General features: G+C 40.1%; 1 protein-coding gene across 6 annotated transcripts in view; it reads right to left on the bottom strand.

Annotated features, from left to right (window-relative positions):
- EFEMP1 (EGF-like fibulin extracellular matrix protein 1) overlaps positions 1 to 14061 on the bottom strand; it is a 47134-nt gene extending 33073 nt beyond the window's left edge. For 5 of the 6 annotated variants that reach the window (XM_009977423.2, XM_086631143.1, XM_086631142.1 and 2 more), the window contains exons 1-3: positions 13981 to 14061; positions 10938 to 10986; positions 10506 to 10766 (exon numbers count right to left, since the gene is read on the bottom strand). In XM_009977423.2, coding sequence (XP_009975725.2) covers positions 10506 to 10766; positions 10938 to 10986; positions 13981 to 14061 — 391 coding nt within the window. The remainder of the gene's footprint in view (positions 1 to 10505; positions 10767 to 10937; positions 10987 to 13980) is intronic. The other variant, XM_086631141.1, reaches the window with a different exon arrangement.
- Positions 14062 to 14396: the final 335 nt, after the last annotated feature.

Below are 14396 nucleotides of genomic sequence, written 5' to 3'. Positions count from 1 at the left end.
GTCATGGACATAAGCCTATCTATTATCTGCTCCCACAGTGCTTTTTGCACTAGGAAAAAAATACTGGGCCTAGAAGTGTCGGCAATATCTCAGGGTCTTGCAACCGTCCTGAACTTCCTTTCTTCCGAAGTAACACAGAAGGAGCGAGCTGGAAAGAAAATCTGTCTTGATCCTTCAAATCAAGCCAGATAAGATTGAGGAAAGACGTAGATGCAGAGTAAATACAAGCAGGATGACTTCAGATAAGAATGTCTTTTTTCTTTACCCCTGGGAAATGGGAATGACTTTTGGATTCCGCACGCTTTCCTGATTTAGTCTCCAACAACTTCTGGGAGGAATAAAGAAAGAGATCTTCCACGGCCTACGGGGGCTGATCAGTGGGTGCTCCAAAGCATTGCTTATTTCTGGTGTAACTATGCACCAACTGCAACGCTGCCTATTGAAATATTACTGCTCCTAACTAGCCCTCAGTGTGACAGGCAATGCTTTGTTTTATCTGCTTCACTTTTATCATCTAAAAGCTATGTGGAGAACTTGTTCCTGATAAGAAAGTCCCTTGAGAATAAATTCATCTCCTAAGAAAGTGCTTTAAAGACTACAAGACACAGAAGTACAAGTAAGATCTGGTGACGCAGGTGCAAAACTAAATGGTTTCAAAATTGATATAGAACTCAGTAATTATTTTTTTAAGGCACTTGACAAAGATATCTGTTTCTTGAAATGATGCTATCTTTATCAACTTAGATGAACTTTCTCCAAATGCTGATCTGTATTTGTTGCTTCTAAATGTGTATTTAATTCCAGCTCTTTTCTAATGCAGCCCAGATACCCAAAATTCTCCACAAAGTCTAGACAAGAAAGAATTTCCCTTTTCAATCTTTCTAATCACGATAGTTTTATAAGCTAGGTCAAGTCAGCTAAAATCACTTAAATTTCTGCTCACTTTGCCACGTTTTATTCCTTTCCTCTGCGCAAGTCTGTTATTAAATGTTAGCTTACTGGCAACCTTTTTAAAACCATACAGAAAATTGTTACCTGTCAAGAGTCCCTGCATTTTCCAATCCTACTTCTGTCAGAACAGGCAGCTGGTCCAGGATGGATAGGGATTTCTTTTCAAATGGTTAATGCTAAGAAATGTGCCGTAATTGATCATGTTACTGTTTTTCTGGCATCATGGTAGTTTTTCATCCCATAAGATGTCTTTTTTTTTTTCCTTCTGGATTTCTTTAACTCTTGTGAATTTTAATGATTGGAAAACAAACTTCTAAATCTCCATATAAACACCAGTTTTACACAGCAATCTGACTTAGCAAAGTTGTACTTTTGGTGCAAGTCACAGCTGGTAGTGGAACTTAGATGTCAATAGTATGAAAGGAGATGAGATGATTATTCACTTGGGGGCCAGCAAATGGCCAGTTCTCCTTTACAAAAAGATCATCTTTTTGAAAGAAAAAATTAATGGGTAGACAATGTCTAATTACTTTGAAAACTCAGGCTGAAGATTTTACTGGTGTTGATGGCCAAAAATACCCATCATTCCTGAAGCCATTCAGGCTTGAAACTTTAAAATCACTGTACTCTGTTGCTTTCCCTATCGACTGAGGTTTGGTTGCACACATTATGACCAGTTACCTGTTAACAGAAATCCCACCCGTGCAGGCATGTGCACATACAATCCTTGAGCAAGTTTTTTTGTACTCAGCAAACTACCTAGAACATCTGTTCAGGCATGGACTAAACGCGCTCAAATGCAATGTCAGATTTGCTTATATCATTCTGGGTCACGCATCAGAAGAGAATTTTACTCCAGATTAAATTCAGCTTGTGAAAGAAAGCTCAGCCATGTCTTCTCCTTTCCAGATGTGTTTTAAATAAGCTTAAATGATGTCTAGATACGTCCACTCAAAGGCATGCATTTTTTAAATCGGGAGTTAATAAAGACAGATTTGGAGCTTCCTAAAGTAAAAATCTCTTCCCAGGAGGTACAGCTTCATACAGTGAATCCTTTATCATCCTGTTTAAGAATTTTACTCATTTCTGTGGTTAGATATGTATGGTCATCACCACTATCCTTGATGAAAAAAGTACACTTTTTCTCACCTCCTAAAAACTAGTGTTTTGATAATAAGAAATGAAAACGAGAAAGATGTCTGAACAAAAAAACTAACCAAAACCAAACACAAAAGAAAAAACCACCAAAAGAACCCAAAACAACCTCCAACTTCTAACTGCAGAATTGTTATGGGGCATTTTTCAGTTAGGTGAAGTTACTTATTTAAGGTATTCAGTAACAGCAAGAGATAGAGGTCTAATGAATATCTAGTTCTAAAAATGCCTAATTAAGAGATTGGGATACGTTATGCCAGAAGAGATCTAATTCATTTCCAGGCCTCAAGAACTTAGCACTGTAGCTTACAACAGTGTGTGTAACACATGCTGTTTTCTTAGTAACTTTTTTCAGCTTCAAAGCTACAGGTTTTACCATATAATTATGCATAACAAAGATTAGATGTTTCTCTACTATACTTATGACAGAACCAACTTTTAACATGATTTCAGATCAACAAATAAAACACAAATGTGAATGAGCATAAAAGGTATTTATAATAACTACATGTAGGCTAAACTACTTCATAGCTCTGTAATTTGCAAATCCCTCTTGTATTTTTAGTAAAGTTAAAACGTAAATGAAGGAAGGTACAAGCAGGACTCTCGCGTGTTTAATATATCCTTTCAGGTTAAATCTTGCTGTATATTGAATAATGGCAAATAGTTTTCTCTCAAAAACTATTACTTTCTGGCTGCTATGAAAACAAAACTTAGCAAAATAAAGATGAAAACAGATCTTTGTGAAATTTCATGCCTTTTATCCATGAACTTCATATGGCTGATTACCTATTCCATGTATTCTTGTCACATACAGAGAGAAGACATCTTACTAGCCAAGTTCAGATCTTTTAATATTGCGCACAGAAGCGATCAAACTTTGGCAGGTATGTCGCAAACTTCCCTTTGATAAGAACCCTTCAGCTGAAAGGATGCTTAAATTTTGTATGAATTATTACAGAACATGCATAAATGATGTTAGTTCAGAAAAAAATAGCTCAAAAAGCACCACAGAGGGAAAATGAGAATAAATATTCTTTAAGTATAATGAAAGGAGATAGCCAAGCTCAACTTATGTGAAACCCATGCATAAAAAGCAGTAGTTTTTCCTCAGTTAACACGTAACAGGACAAAGGGGCTGCCACGACAAAGTGCTGTACAAGAATAGATGACTACACCAAAAAACATGCAGAATGTTAAAGATGCAACCTGGTAAGGTGAACTGCAAAATTACTCTCTTTGTGGTTTCCATCAGACCAAAAATATTTCACTAGTAGGGGATTCTATAATGCTATCTTCTTATTGTCCTTGACAATAGGAAAATGGCAAAAGAGCAAGCCTTAAACAACGGCATCAATTCAAGTAATGGTGGAGACTGGTTCACTTGGCTATAGTGTAGCAGATATTCTTTCTTAGGAAAGAATGTTCAGAGGAATATAGGCATCTCTAGGTGGCACAGGGAAGAATCAAACAGACCACTTCAGTATTTGTGGGAAGCCTTGTTTGGCACACATAGAAAGCTAAAGATAAACAGTAGCTATCGTCTTCCTTTGCCACCATAAAAAAGAAATTAAGAAATCACTTGGAAAGAGAATAAAATAAGGAAAATAACAGTTTCGACCTTCAGCTCTTGAGCTAGTTCTCCCACTTGCTAAACTAGTGTCCCATTGTTGGAGGTGCTCAAGAAATGTCTCGGACCTTTAAAATCTGTGTGTTTGTAATGCTGAGATCCTTTAGAAATGTTCTAGGGTTAGAAAAGATGACTTGGTAACAAAAACTTCAAAAATGAAAATAAAATACAGAGAAGAGTGTTTCCATTATATACCAAGTAATCTGAAGCAGGAGTCAGGTTCGAAAACAGAGAAAAAGTGTTGGTTGAAAGTTACCCCGAGCAAACAACTGGAGAAAGGAGGAACACGCCGCCTTTCTCAGCAGGCTAAAGAACTGCAGTGCAGTAGTCTGGGATGAAATAACTGTCGACCTGCTCAAAGCAAACACATTGAGAACATCGCTCTAATTCTTTCACGGAAGTATGACAGAAAGAATCTAGCCACAACGTGGCAATGGTATCGCTGTAAAATTATCCAAGGGTGCTAAAAGTAGCTGCCAGGATGTTCTCACACTGCTGTTGCTGCCAGGGAAACTTTCTATATGGCTGCAGTGCTGTAGACCACGATTCGTTGACAGCAGGTATGGAAACATGGAAGAAAAGCCAGCCTGTGCTCTCACAAATCATGCTCTGTGCGCTCCGATGCTACTGAATGCGACAGATGACAGCTATCAGTCCTTGTAGGGTTACTGACTTTTAGGATGCTTGTGTCTTGAGCGTTCCTTGAAGAGATAAAGAAATACTCTGTGTCTCTTAATGAGGTGCCAAGTATACTGGGATGCCCAGTCAGGATCAGACATAAGCACATTCTTCCCTTTCGCTATCTAGTGTTATTCCTGACTGTGTTACGAAAAAGACCTCCAACTTAGTGAAATTCTGAAGGAGGACAGATGTCTGGAGGTTTGGACTTTCTTCAGGCCATGTGCCTTCTGAATACATTTGCTATGTTTTGTCTGTCAAAACATTAGCCTCCTCAGAGCTACTAAGCAAACGGGCTTTACAATCAACAAATCAAACCCAAAAGTATGACAGTCGATGTCACTACTGTACGATCCCATTTTTCCTGAACAAGGAACCATGAGAACTGCTAATGAGTTTACTTAAACTGGAAGTTTAGCGCTTGCCTCTACAATCACAACTCAAGAAGCTAAGGTAAATACAGCTTTCAGAAGCTTGCCCGAATCCAGGACACTTAGTGTGATGAGCATATGGTCTGAATCTTTAGCTGCAGTGAACGGAGCACACTCCTGCAGGGGTCAGAATAATGGAAAAGCAGTAAGTAACTAAAGGAAGTGAAGCAGCTGCTAGTATTTACGCTCGTGATGGATGTTCACAGTAAAATGGTCAGACAGAACACAGAATATCTATCCAAGGTCTTGACATGACACTCACAGCTGTGCAAACAGCACAGATGGGAAGATGATTCAGAGTGGCCAAATTTTGAAAATGCCCAGAAACAGGCCCTCAGAACAAAATGGTTTTTTGCAACCTCCCCTCTGGTTCCTCAAGGCTATTAAAGAGATGCTCCAGAAAGGGCTCTTTGCAGCAAAACGCAGCGGTTTCACAGATTAACAGCTTGAACAATTGGTTCAGGATGGGCTGATGAAAGATGATCTCCGCATGATGTGCCCAAACGTACAAGAAATTAATTAGTGTCTATGAACACTTAGTACAAAGAGCTGTGAAAACAGCTTGTATCCTTGAGGATTGTTTTAGACCTGTAAAATTCCTACAGCTTTTCCAAGTAATTAGCATTCAAATGGCACGTGTAACCAGGTCAGTCTCTTAGGGTGGCTACTGCTAGCAAGGAGTTTTCTCCGCTTGCTGAAGAACTGCAGCAAACACTTGTACATATGCACTGTGCCTGAGGAAGCACTTTGATGAACTAATGGCATCCTAAAACAGGTAATTAGACCTTGTTTTTCCTACCACAGCCTCTCTCCTCAACTAAACAGGTCTTGTGTTGTTGAGAGGAACAACTCTGGAACTAAATTTGTCACAAGTCAGGCTCTTTTAAAAGTACTCCTTCAATACAAGAAGCAGGAAAACTTGGGATGGTGCAGGATTTGACAAAAGGCTCTCCAAAACATTCCTGGGGCCAGCCTAAGAAACTGTTACAGGTGTACTTTAGGTTATGTCTATCTTATCAAATAGTGTGGACCTATAGGGGCAGATGAGAAGTCGGTGCAGAGGCTCCAATGTCCCAGTACGTGTATTTCTGAGGCTCTCTGGGCTCTCTCGGCTCTCTCCAATTTGGTCCTGGAGCCTGAACGCTCATTAGTGGTTGCGGCGTATTAGCAGCACTCCTGCAGTGCATTTCAGCTTTAGTTTCATCCCAACAGGATCTGGTTTGCATGTTCCAAGACCGCTCAGTGAGGCAAATCAAAGCGCATTAAGCGGAGCTCATCAGGAGGTGCGTTTCAGAAGCGCGGTCTGCACCCCAGCCAAAATGTCAATGAGGAGCATCCTGCTGGAGGCACATCCTGACTCGCCAGCCTGAGTGCACCTGCACTTATCCAACTTTTGTGTCCTTTATATGCTACTTGAACATCCCTGATACAGATACATACTATAAAGTGATTTCTGAACAGAAAACAAAAGATAATGAACAGCTCCCCCTTGTCCCTCCTGCCTTAAAAAAAAAAAAGAAAAAAATCTAGAGATGCAAAATTTAGACTTATTTGACTCATTTACACTAAGTTAACTTCTTGAGGTAAAAGCCTAGCTTGAGTATGGTAAGTTAGTTTGAAAAGTACTCAAAAACTTAACAAAAAACCCCCTAACCTCTATCAAGGAAGAGATCCCTAAAATCATTTTGCAGGGGAGAAATAACCCAGCACAGAAAACAAGCCTGTTCCTTTCCTCCCCGCACAGAGAAGAAAAAAAGCAACCAATGTCCACCAAGTCTAGGCTGAACTATCTGGAAAAATGTGTCCCTCTTCCATGTAGGTATCTTTTATGACAATCTCCCTCCCACCCTGTATTTTACAGTCATCGTAGCACAAAGGGTTATAAAGAGACTGGAGAAACACAGGAAGCTAATCCAGCTGAGGAGCAAAAAAGTTTGCTTACGTTATTGCTTGTATTGCCAGCGTGATAGGAAGGCAAGAACAAGAGTTCTTTTCCCTTCTCAAGTTTACAAGTTATTTGGTACCTTTGCTTGGTCTTTTTTTTTCATTCAAGTGTCATTAATGTTCTAGGAAAAGCTAGTAGTTTCTTGTAGACTAGATTTGACAAAATTGAATTAATTGGGTGATTTTCTTTTGACTTCAATAGGAGCAGACTCAAATCACAGAGAGCCTGACACCACAGCAGAAAACAATTCAGTCTTGTAGGCAGGCAAGGGTGCAGCTATTTACGTTTTTTATCTGGCAAAAGTTGTCTGTGAATATCAGATCACTCAGTAATTTGCTTAAAAATATTTCTTACTGTTTTTTTTTTTTCTTTTCCCAATCTGAGTGATAGTCTTACAATGACATGTCAGAACATCTGAGTGGCTTCCTCAAAGTGCTGGCAGGTGCCACACATACCGTGGAGTTAAAGGCAAACTTGGAAGTGACAGTGAAGTGTGAACTGACCATACTGAGAGGGAGGATTAATTAAGGTCATAAACTCGGAATTTAAGATATAGTGAAAGTGTTTTAAGCTGAAGCACAACACTCAGTGCTCTGTACGTATTCTACAGAAAAGATCTTCCTCCAAAATCACCCCCTCTCATCTCATCAGTTTTGGGGGTTCCTGGCACTTACTGCTCATGCACAGTCTCTTAAGAATTTCCCAGGAAATTTTTGCTACACGCCCATCTAATATCAACACGATTATACAAGAACGTGTTTCTGATCCCCAGTAGTTATAAAAATGACATGTATCATAAGGGACTGCAGTCATTTCGTGGAGTTGTCTTCTGCAAGGCAGCGTGCTTTGCTATCAGCCTGCCAGCTGGGCTAATCGAGTGCTAGGTGGTCTCTAATAAATAACAGCACGCATTGCGCACAGGAAACTCTCAACACTGACAAATATCAGAGTTATCATTTGTTTTCTTCAGGTCAGAGCTTACGAAGGTATTAAGTATCTGTTGTAACTCAGGCACATGGCCATGTTTTGGTAGACCAAGAAGGGCAGAGAATCGTGCGTCTCTCTGAATGTTTCTCACTGCTGTCACTAGAAATGGGATCTGGCCACACTGCATCATGCTTTACCTGACGATGAAGCTCAGCACATCACTGAAGCCTCTGAAAGTCCAACAGGACTAGTTCATTTCCACGTGCTTATTCCAAGCACAGAAACCAACACGGGTGTGTTTGGCCCATCGTACCCTCATCCTGCCATCTCTAAAAAAGTGAGCAGACATCTGTATTAAAACAGAAGGCCCCTCGTGCTCTAGTGTGATGTCAGTAACACAGCTCCTCAGAGCATGTTATTGTTTTAAACAGAGCTCTCCACACTTTCACATCGGTTATAAAATACTCAGTGCTGCTGGACTGGAAGGAAAATGTCATACATCTGCAAACAATTAGAAGGAGCTGGACTTCATATTTGATTTACTAAACAATAAAACAAGCTTAAGTGTGACTATATGTGTAAGTTACACTCCCTAGGAGCCTCAAGCAGTTATCATAGCAAAGTCTTTTAACCGTAATTAAATAAATCCACAGTGGGACCATTGCTGATCAAGATTATCTTTTATAAGATATTTTCAGCAGTGAAAAGCATGAAGACCGTGAAGTTGAACGCATGCTTTAAGTGCTCCAAAAGTCTTTTATCCTTTCTTTCAAGCACACTGTCCGCTACCCTTTTTCCAGCTGGAATTCATTCAGTACAATATATTTCAGCTTTTAAACGCTAATATTTCCGTGCCTTCTGCATTTAGATTGAAATTTTGGCATGAGGAAATTAGTAGCAAAACTCTGATTCAGTCAAGCCCAAGCGTTCACCACAGTTTGTGTGTCTGCTAGTTAAAAAGTTCTGGTACTATAACAACAGTTAGTGGTTATAAATTAACCAAAGACTTGTGAATTGGAATGGAATATAAATTTTTAGTTGCAAGTTGCAGGAAGCCTGAGCACAGAGTAAAACAACAGTAGTGTATCACCACCAATCTGCTCCTCAACAAAACAAAAACCTCAACTAGTTGTCAGTCTCTAAGTTAACCCTAACTCTCCACCTTGATTTGGAATGTAGGATGTTGGTACTCCACGCTGTTAAACTTTCCTATGCTATCCCCATTTTATACGCCTAAAACATTATAGCAAAAGCGATGGTCGTGTTTGGAAGTTTTCTAGCATTACTTGCATTTTTTAGTCAAACAAAAACGTTGTAATATGCTAAAGTTGAAGCAGTTTATGGCAATTCACCAGTGAAGGTGAGTGCCAGCCACAGTATCACCTGAAGGAGGGATTATCGGATCAAACACAAGAGTCTGGGATTCTGCTCCTAGTTCTGCTGCTACTTTGGTAGGTTAAACTAAGGCAAAAACCATTTGCCATCCTTGGGATTGATTTTTCCCTTGATAACCCTAAATGAATGCTCAGGGTTAAGGGGATCATGGTACTGACCTCCTGCGGTAGGTTCTTTACTTGACGTTCTTGAATTCGAGTGACAGAAATGCAACTCTGAGGCTTTGCCTACGAAAATAACTTATCCAGCCTCCACGATGATTACTATGCTTCAGAATGACAGGGAATTTACTTACTAGTGATAAATAATGTTCTGTATACACGAATACCAGGGAGAAAGGAACTGCCACCGTATATTACAGCTCGCCCTGATTATAGTCACTCCGTACTATTTTGTATGATTATACTGTTATGGGCCACAAAGTGGAAAAGATGAACCAGGGGGTCAAGTTTTGCCCTCTGTTTGCATGGGTATCCCGCTAACGTGCTTGAAAACGGAGGTTGTGAACAAGGAGTAGAATATATTTTTTTATGAAAGACAACAAAACGGCGGACAAAACAGTTGTTACTTCAGCAAGCGTAAGAGTAAACTATTTATATAAAATAATAAATGAAACAGTCTAAGTTTACAGTAGCGCTTGTAAGTCTGGTTCCTGAAGGCATACAATTAGCATTGCTAATACTCTGAGAATTTTGGCACGGTGTGTGGTGTGCGTACGCTCAGATGACAGCTCTTCATTGCCATAGTTTCAAAGAGCGGCTAGACTATGACTAGAAGTAGGCTGGCAGGGTCTGCGTAGAACTACTTCCATAGAGACCAGAAGAGCACGAGCTGTTCAGATGTTTGGTTCCTACCACTTGAGAAATATTCCTCATACGTAATAAAAACACTGTATTCTTCTGCATTACAATCTGGTCTAAGCAAAAGTTCATACAGTGGTTATTTTTTGTTCCATTCAGCATTCATTTACTGAAAAATACATAGTTTTGCAAATCTTTAGAAACTGTCCATCACAGGACTTGCTGTGTTCCCTACTTTTTTCAAAGCATTGCCTCTCCCAGACATAATACAACACAAAATGTTTGACTGAAGTTGCTTACTTGCATGGAGGGCTTTTTTTTGAGGATCTACAGACAACAGAATGAATTCTACTTGTTAGCCCGAAACAGACGGAACAGACTTTAAGGCTGCAACAAACTGCAAGTTTTGTTACCTTGAACAGTAACAACATGCATATATTTTATTTACATAACTTGAGCATGTAGGTGTCCAGTTTAACCGTGCAACATTCTAGTAAATGCAAGAGTTACAGGCTGCCATTTTCCAGGCATCAGGTTTGTTATCACACACACTCCAATTACACTGAAAGTAAAACACACAGCAGCTTGCTTACCTTGGCACACATTGTGATCACTTTGCTCATACCCAGCTGCACACTGAATTTGATGAGTTGGGTTTGGAGGGGCACGGTGAGGATCAGCTGGAGTCCGTCGAATGACGTTGTTTCGACCACTAGTGGATTCAGCTGCTGCTTCTTCTCGCTCATTTACAATAATTTGCGCTGTTCTAGGTAGACAGAGGTATCCTCCATAGTGGTTAACACATTTCATCCCACCTTTACATGCATCTGGGACTATTTCACATTCATCAATATCTGTGGTTAGCAACAACACAAGTCATGCTTTTAACAGTTGAACCTTCTGCAACAGCCATTAACACAAATAACACGAGACATGCGAGCACACCTCCTTGTCCAAAACAGGGCTATTTAATACTTAACAGAACACCAATGGCAAGTCTGTCTTTGAAAATTAAGTTACTGTACCTTTGCACCGTTGCCTAACAGGATCCCATTCATAGCCATCTGTGCATTGCTACAGAGAAGAAAAAAAAAAAAAAAATTAGGCTACTCAGGATTCTTTATTTTGGAAAGATAATTGAGCATATTTCAATGAACTCAAAGCCTGACACTAAGGGACATGCAATGTTTGCATACCTTGGTAAGCTAGAAAAATGGCTCTTGGTACAGCATTGCTGGGCAGGAACAACAAGAAGTATATAGAGCATGAGTCTCTATCTTGGGAAGTTCCTAAGATACCACTTGTTGGGAGTAGGTAGGGTTTGTTTGGGCTGGGGAACAAAGTGAGACAAGCATCACTTTCTCCTCGCCTTGCTCCTGTACGCTGTTTTAAAGCATCTGTCAGCGTCTGAATCCTGGAATGGATGAACCTTTGGATTGACCTAGCTGACTAGTAGGAAAATATTCTTAAAGCAGCAAGTTGTTCTGAAATTTGGTCTTGTTCACTGCCTTCCAACAGGTGAACATCCTCCATTCCTGGGAATGATTTGCCAAGGGGACTAACGGGCCTCTATGTCCCTGTACTCCATCCTCTCTCCCATTTGCACTTTAGCAATGGGGAAGGATCCCATGGCAGCTGGAAATTCATTCACATGCTTTTTAATCACACGACTCCAGGAACTGCAGTCTAGGAAGAACCATTTATATTGTGAGACATACAATAAACGGTTAGAGTTTATAACAGCGGGACTACTTATATAAATAAGACTTTGCAAAATTCCAACAAGACTGTACTCAGCAACTATTCATCTCAACGCAGACTAGTGGCTTCAGGAAAGTTTTAACTGTTCTGCCCTGCAGCTAGGTAGGCATCTTCATTATTTCCCTGCCCAAAAGCATTAAATTGCCTGGAGCACAGTAATTGTAATCGCAGGTTACAGAAACTGATCAGCAAGTATTACAATGCTACCAACTGCAGCAAACACATTTAAAATACCAGTGAATCAACTGAACTGGACTGTGTAGGTGCATATGCATGCCATGCTGCTTAGGGTATTGCTTTAATGGCCCTACAGAAAAAAAGAATCGAGTCGGCTAATGTAATTAGTCACAGTCAAGCAAGCTAAATCTTATTGCAACTCCTCTGCTGCAGAGGAACTATACTGACAAATTTGACCTTCCGATGCCAAGGTCCACTTGTTCCATGTATTATCCTCAAGTTATTTGGAGGAACTTGTTACTAATGGACGTTGACTCAGCATCAGGGTTGAAAATATTTTCTTCACTTGCAGGTGACACCAGCAATCTGCCAAACCTAGCAGCGAATTCTAACTTCGGAGGCTTTTTCTTCCAAAGGGGTAAGTGGACAGCAAATTGTATTACAATTCTCAATCTCCAAAGGAATGACTACATGCTGAGTTGACAACACCAAAGTTACTATAGCTATGAAAACACAAACCCAAAGGAAAACAGCGCCAATTCATGCGTTTACTGAATCACCCAATTCCTGTTAATGCACAACAGAAGTACTGTCTATTTAACTGCAAGGAGCCAAGTCCATCCATTACTGCAGCTGAAGGGACTTTTACAATAGAACAGGATTTGGCCCGAAATGAATACAAGGTACGCATGAGAAACAGTAGCATCCTAAGAGTAAAATTTCAAAAAGCTAAGGGTTTTTTCTGTTAAGTAGTTCTACACGATTAGAGTCTAATAATCATTGAAGCAAATAAATGCTAAGACCTATTTGAAAATGAGCACAGGAACCCAACTCATATATACATGCTAGAAAATTTCCATTGGTACAAACAGAACCATATAGGCTTATCAGAAAATGCTACTTGATTTTTTTTAAAAGAACATGTAATAGATGCAGAAAAGGAGTGGGGTGGAATCCCTATATCAGTCTTAATTTTCAAAAGCTACTTAGATCTTCAGTTTCCACTTTTATATATAAGGACTTAAAAAACAAAAATCACAGAAGCCTCTAAATAGAAGTACTCCTAACTTTCAAAAATCTATTGCTTCTAAAGCCCAGTGTTAATGTATTTTATGACTGACTTCCTGATGCGCACTTTGAGGCTTCTTTGAGCCTCGTCTTCTATGATAAGGTCCAACTCTGCAACATTTACTTGCTTGAGCCATCCCACTGACTTCAGTGGGATTACTTGTATAAGACACAATCTCCATTTTTGGCCGGGGCTCTCTAACTTTTTGCATGTGTGCAGAATTTTCTGCTTGTGTGGCATTGCGCTAATGTCTGTACGCACATTCAGAGGTCCACCCATATGAAGCAAGTTGCAGGGATTACAACTGCAATCAGATGTGAAAATGCAGGTTTTTCCCCAGCCCAAGCCAATGTAATTGCCACTCCTTCTATGACATGCATTATGCAAGCCAAAGACTGAACACAAGCAGATTAAAAAAAAAAAAAAAAAGCCTTACAAAAAAGCTTTTACATCTCTTACTCTATCACTTGGTTACAAGCAGAACCTATTCCACTATTCTTGTACAATATTCTCCCATTATTTCCATACCCAGTGGGAAAGTTTTATCAAGCCATGCAAAAACACTGCTCAAAACCAGCTCAGAAACTTAACAGCCCTATAATCACTCCAGGACTTAGATGCTTCATTAAGAGCAATGAATTCTGAAGGACTTGCATTTTGTTAAAACCAGCTTGAAATATCCAAAAGAAAACACAAAAGAATGTTTGACCTAATTATCTGTCAAATTCAATATGTTTCAAATGAAGCTTCTATGGACCCTGTCGTTATGAAAATGGATTAAAAAAATATTAAAACCCCATAATTTTGTTCAGCACATCAAGCTGAGCACACAGATAAGCTTTTCAGAGCAGGCAGTTGTAGCCCATTTTGCTCAATCTTGTCAACTTCAACTTGAGCACACTGTTTCAGCCCAGGAACAGCTTGTTTTATGGTTAACATTGGAACTCAAAGAACTTTGCACTGCATGCTATACATTGGCAAGAAATTTGGTTTTTCTTAAGGGTCATTTAGAAAAGAATCCCTGCAAAGCAGTAATTATCTCAAACTCTATTAAACCTTACCGTGTATGTTATGGTTTCCTCAGTTTCCTGTGAATGCACTGTAATAAGAATGAGAGCAGCCAAGAACATAGCTGTCAACATCGTGAACCTTGAAAGAAAGGAAAAACAAAGAAAGCGGGAATATTTTTAGGGCTCTCCTTCGCTGGAAGACGCACTCAGCACCTCCGAGAGCGGGTCCTGCCCCGCGCCCAGCCCCTACCTGGGAGAAGCGGCCGGGACGCTGCCCCTGTTCTGCGGCAAGAAGAGGGTGAGGTTTGGCTGTGCTTCCAGTCCCTTGTATTTTATCCAGCTGAGACGGGGCGGGGGGGGGGGGGGGGGGCGGAAATAAAATAAAATAAGTAAACGGAGTTTAAAATAACACAGCGCTTACCGCCATCCCGCGCTGGGGCTGGGCAAGGAGCAGGCAGGGTGGCCGC

This window comes from Tauraco erythrolophus, chromosome 2 (assembly GCF_009769465.1).
Source record: "Tauraco erythrolophus isolate bTauEry1 chromosome 2, bTauEry1.pri, whole genome shotgun sequence".
NCBI lineage: Eukaryota > Metazoa > Chordata > Aves > Musophagiformes > Musophagidae > Tauraco > Tauraco erythrolophus.
Note: the sequence above shows the minus strand (reverse complement) of the source record. Positions and strands in the feature narration are given on the sequence as shown.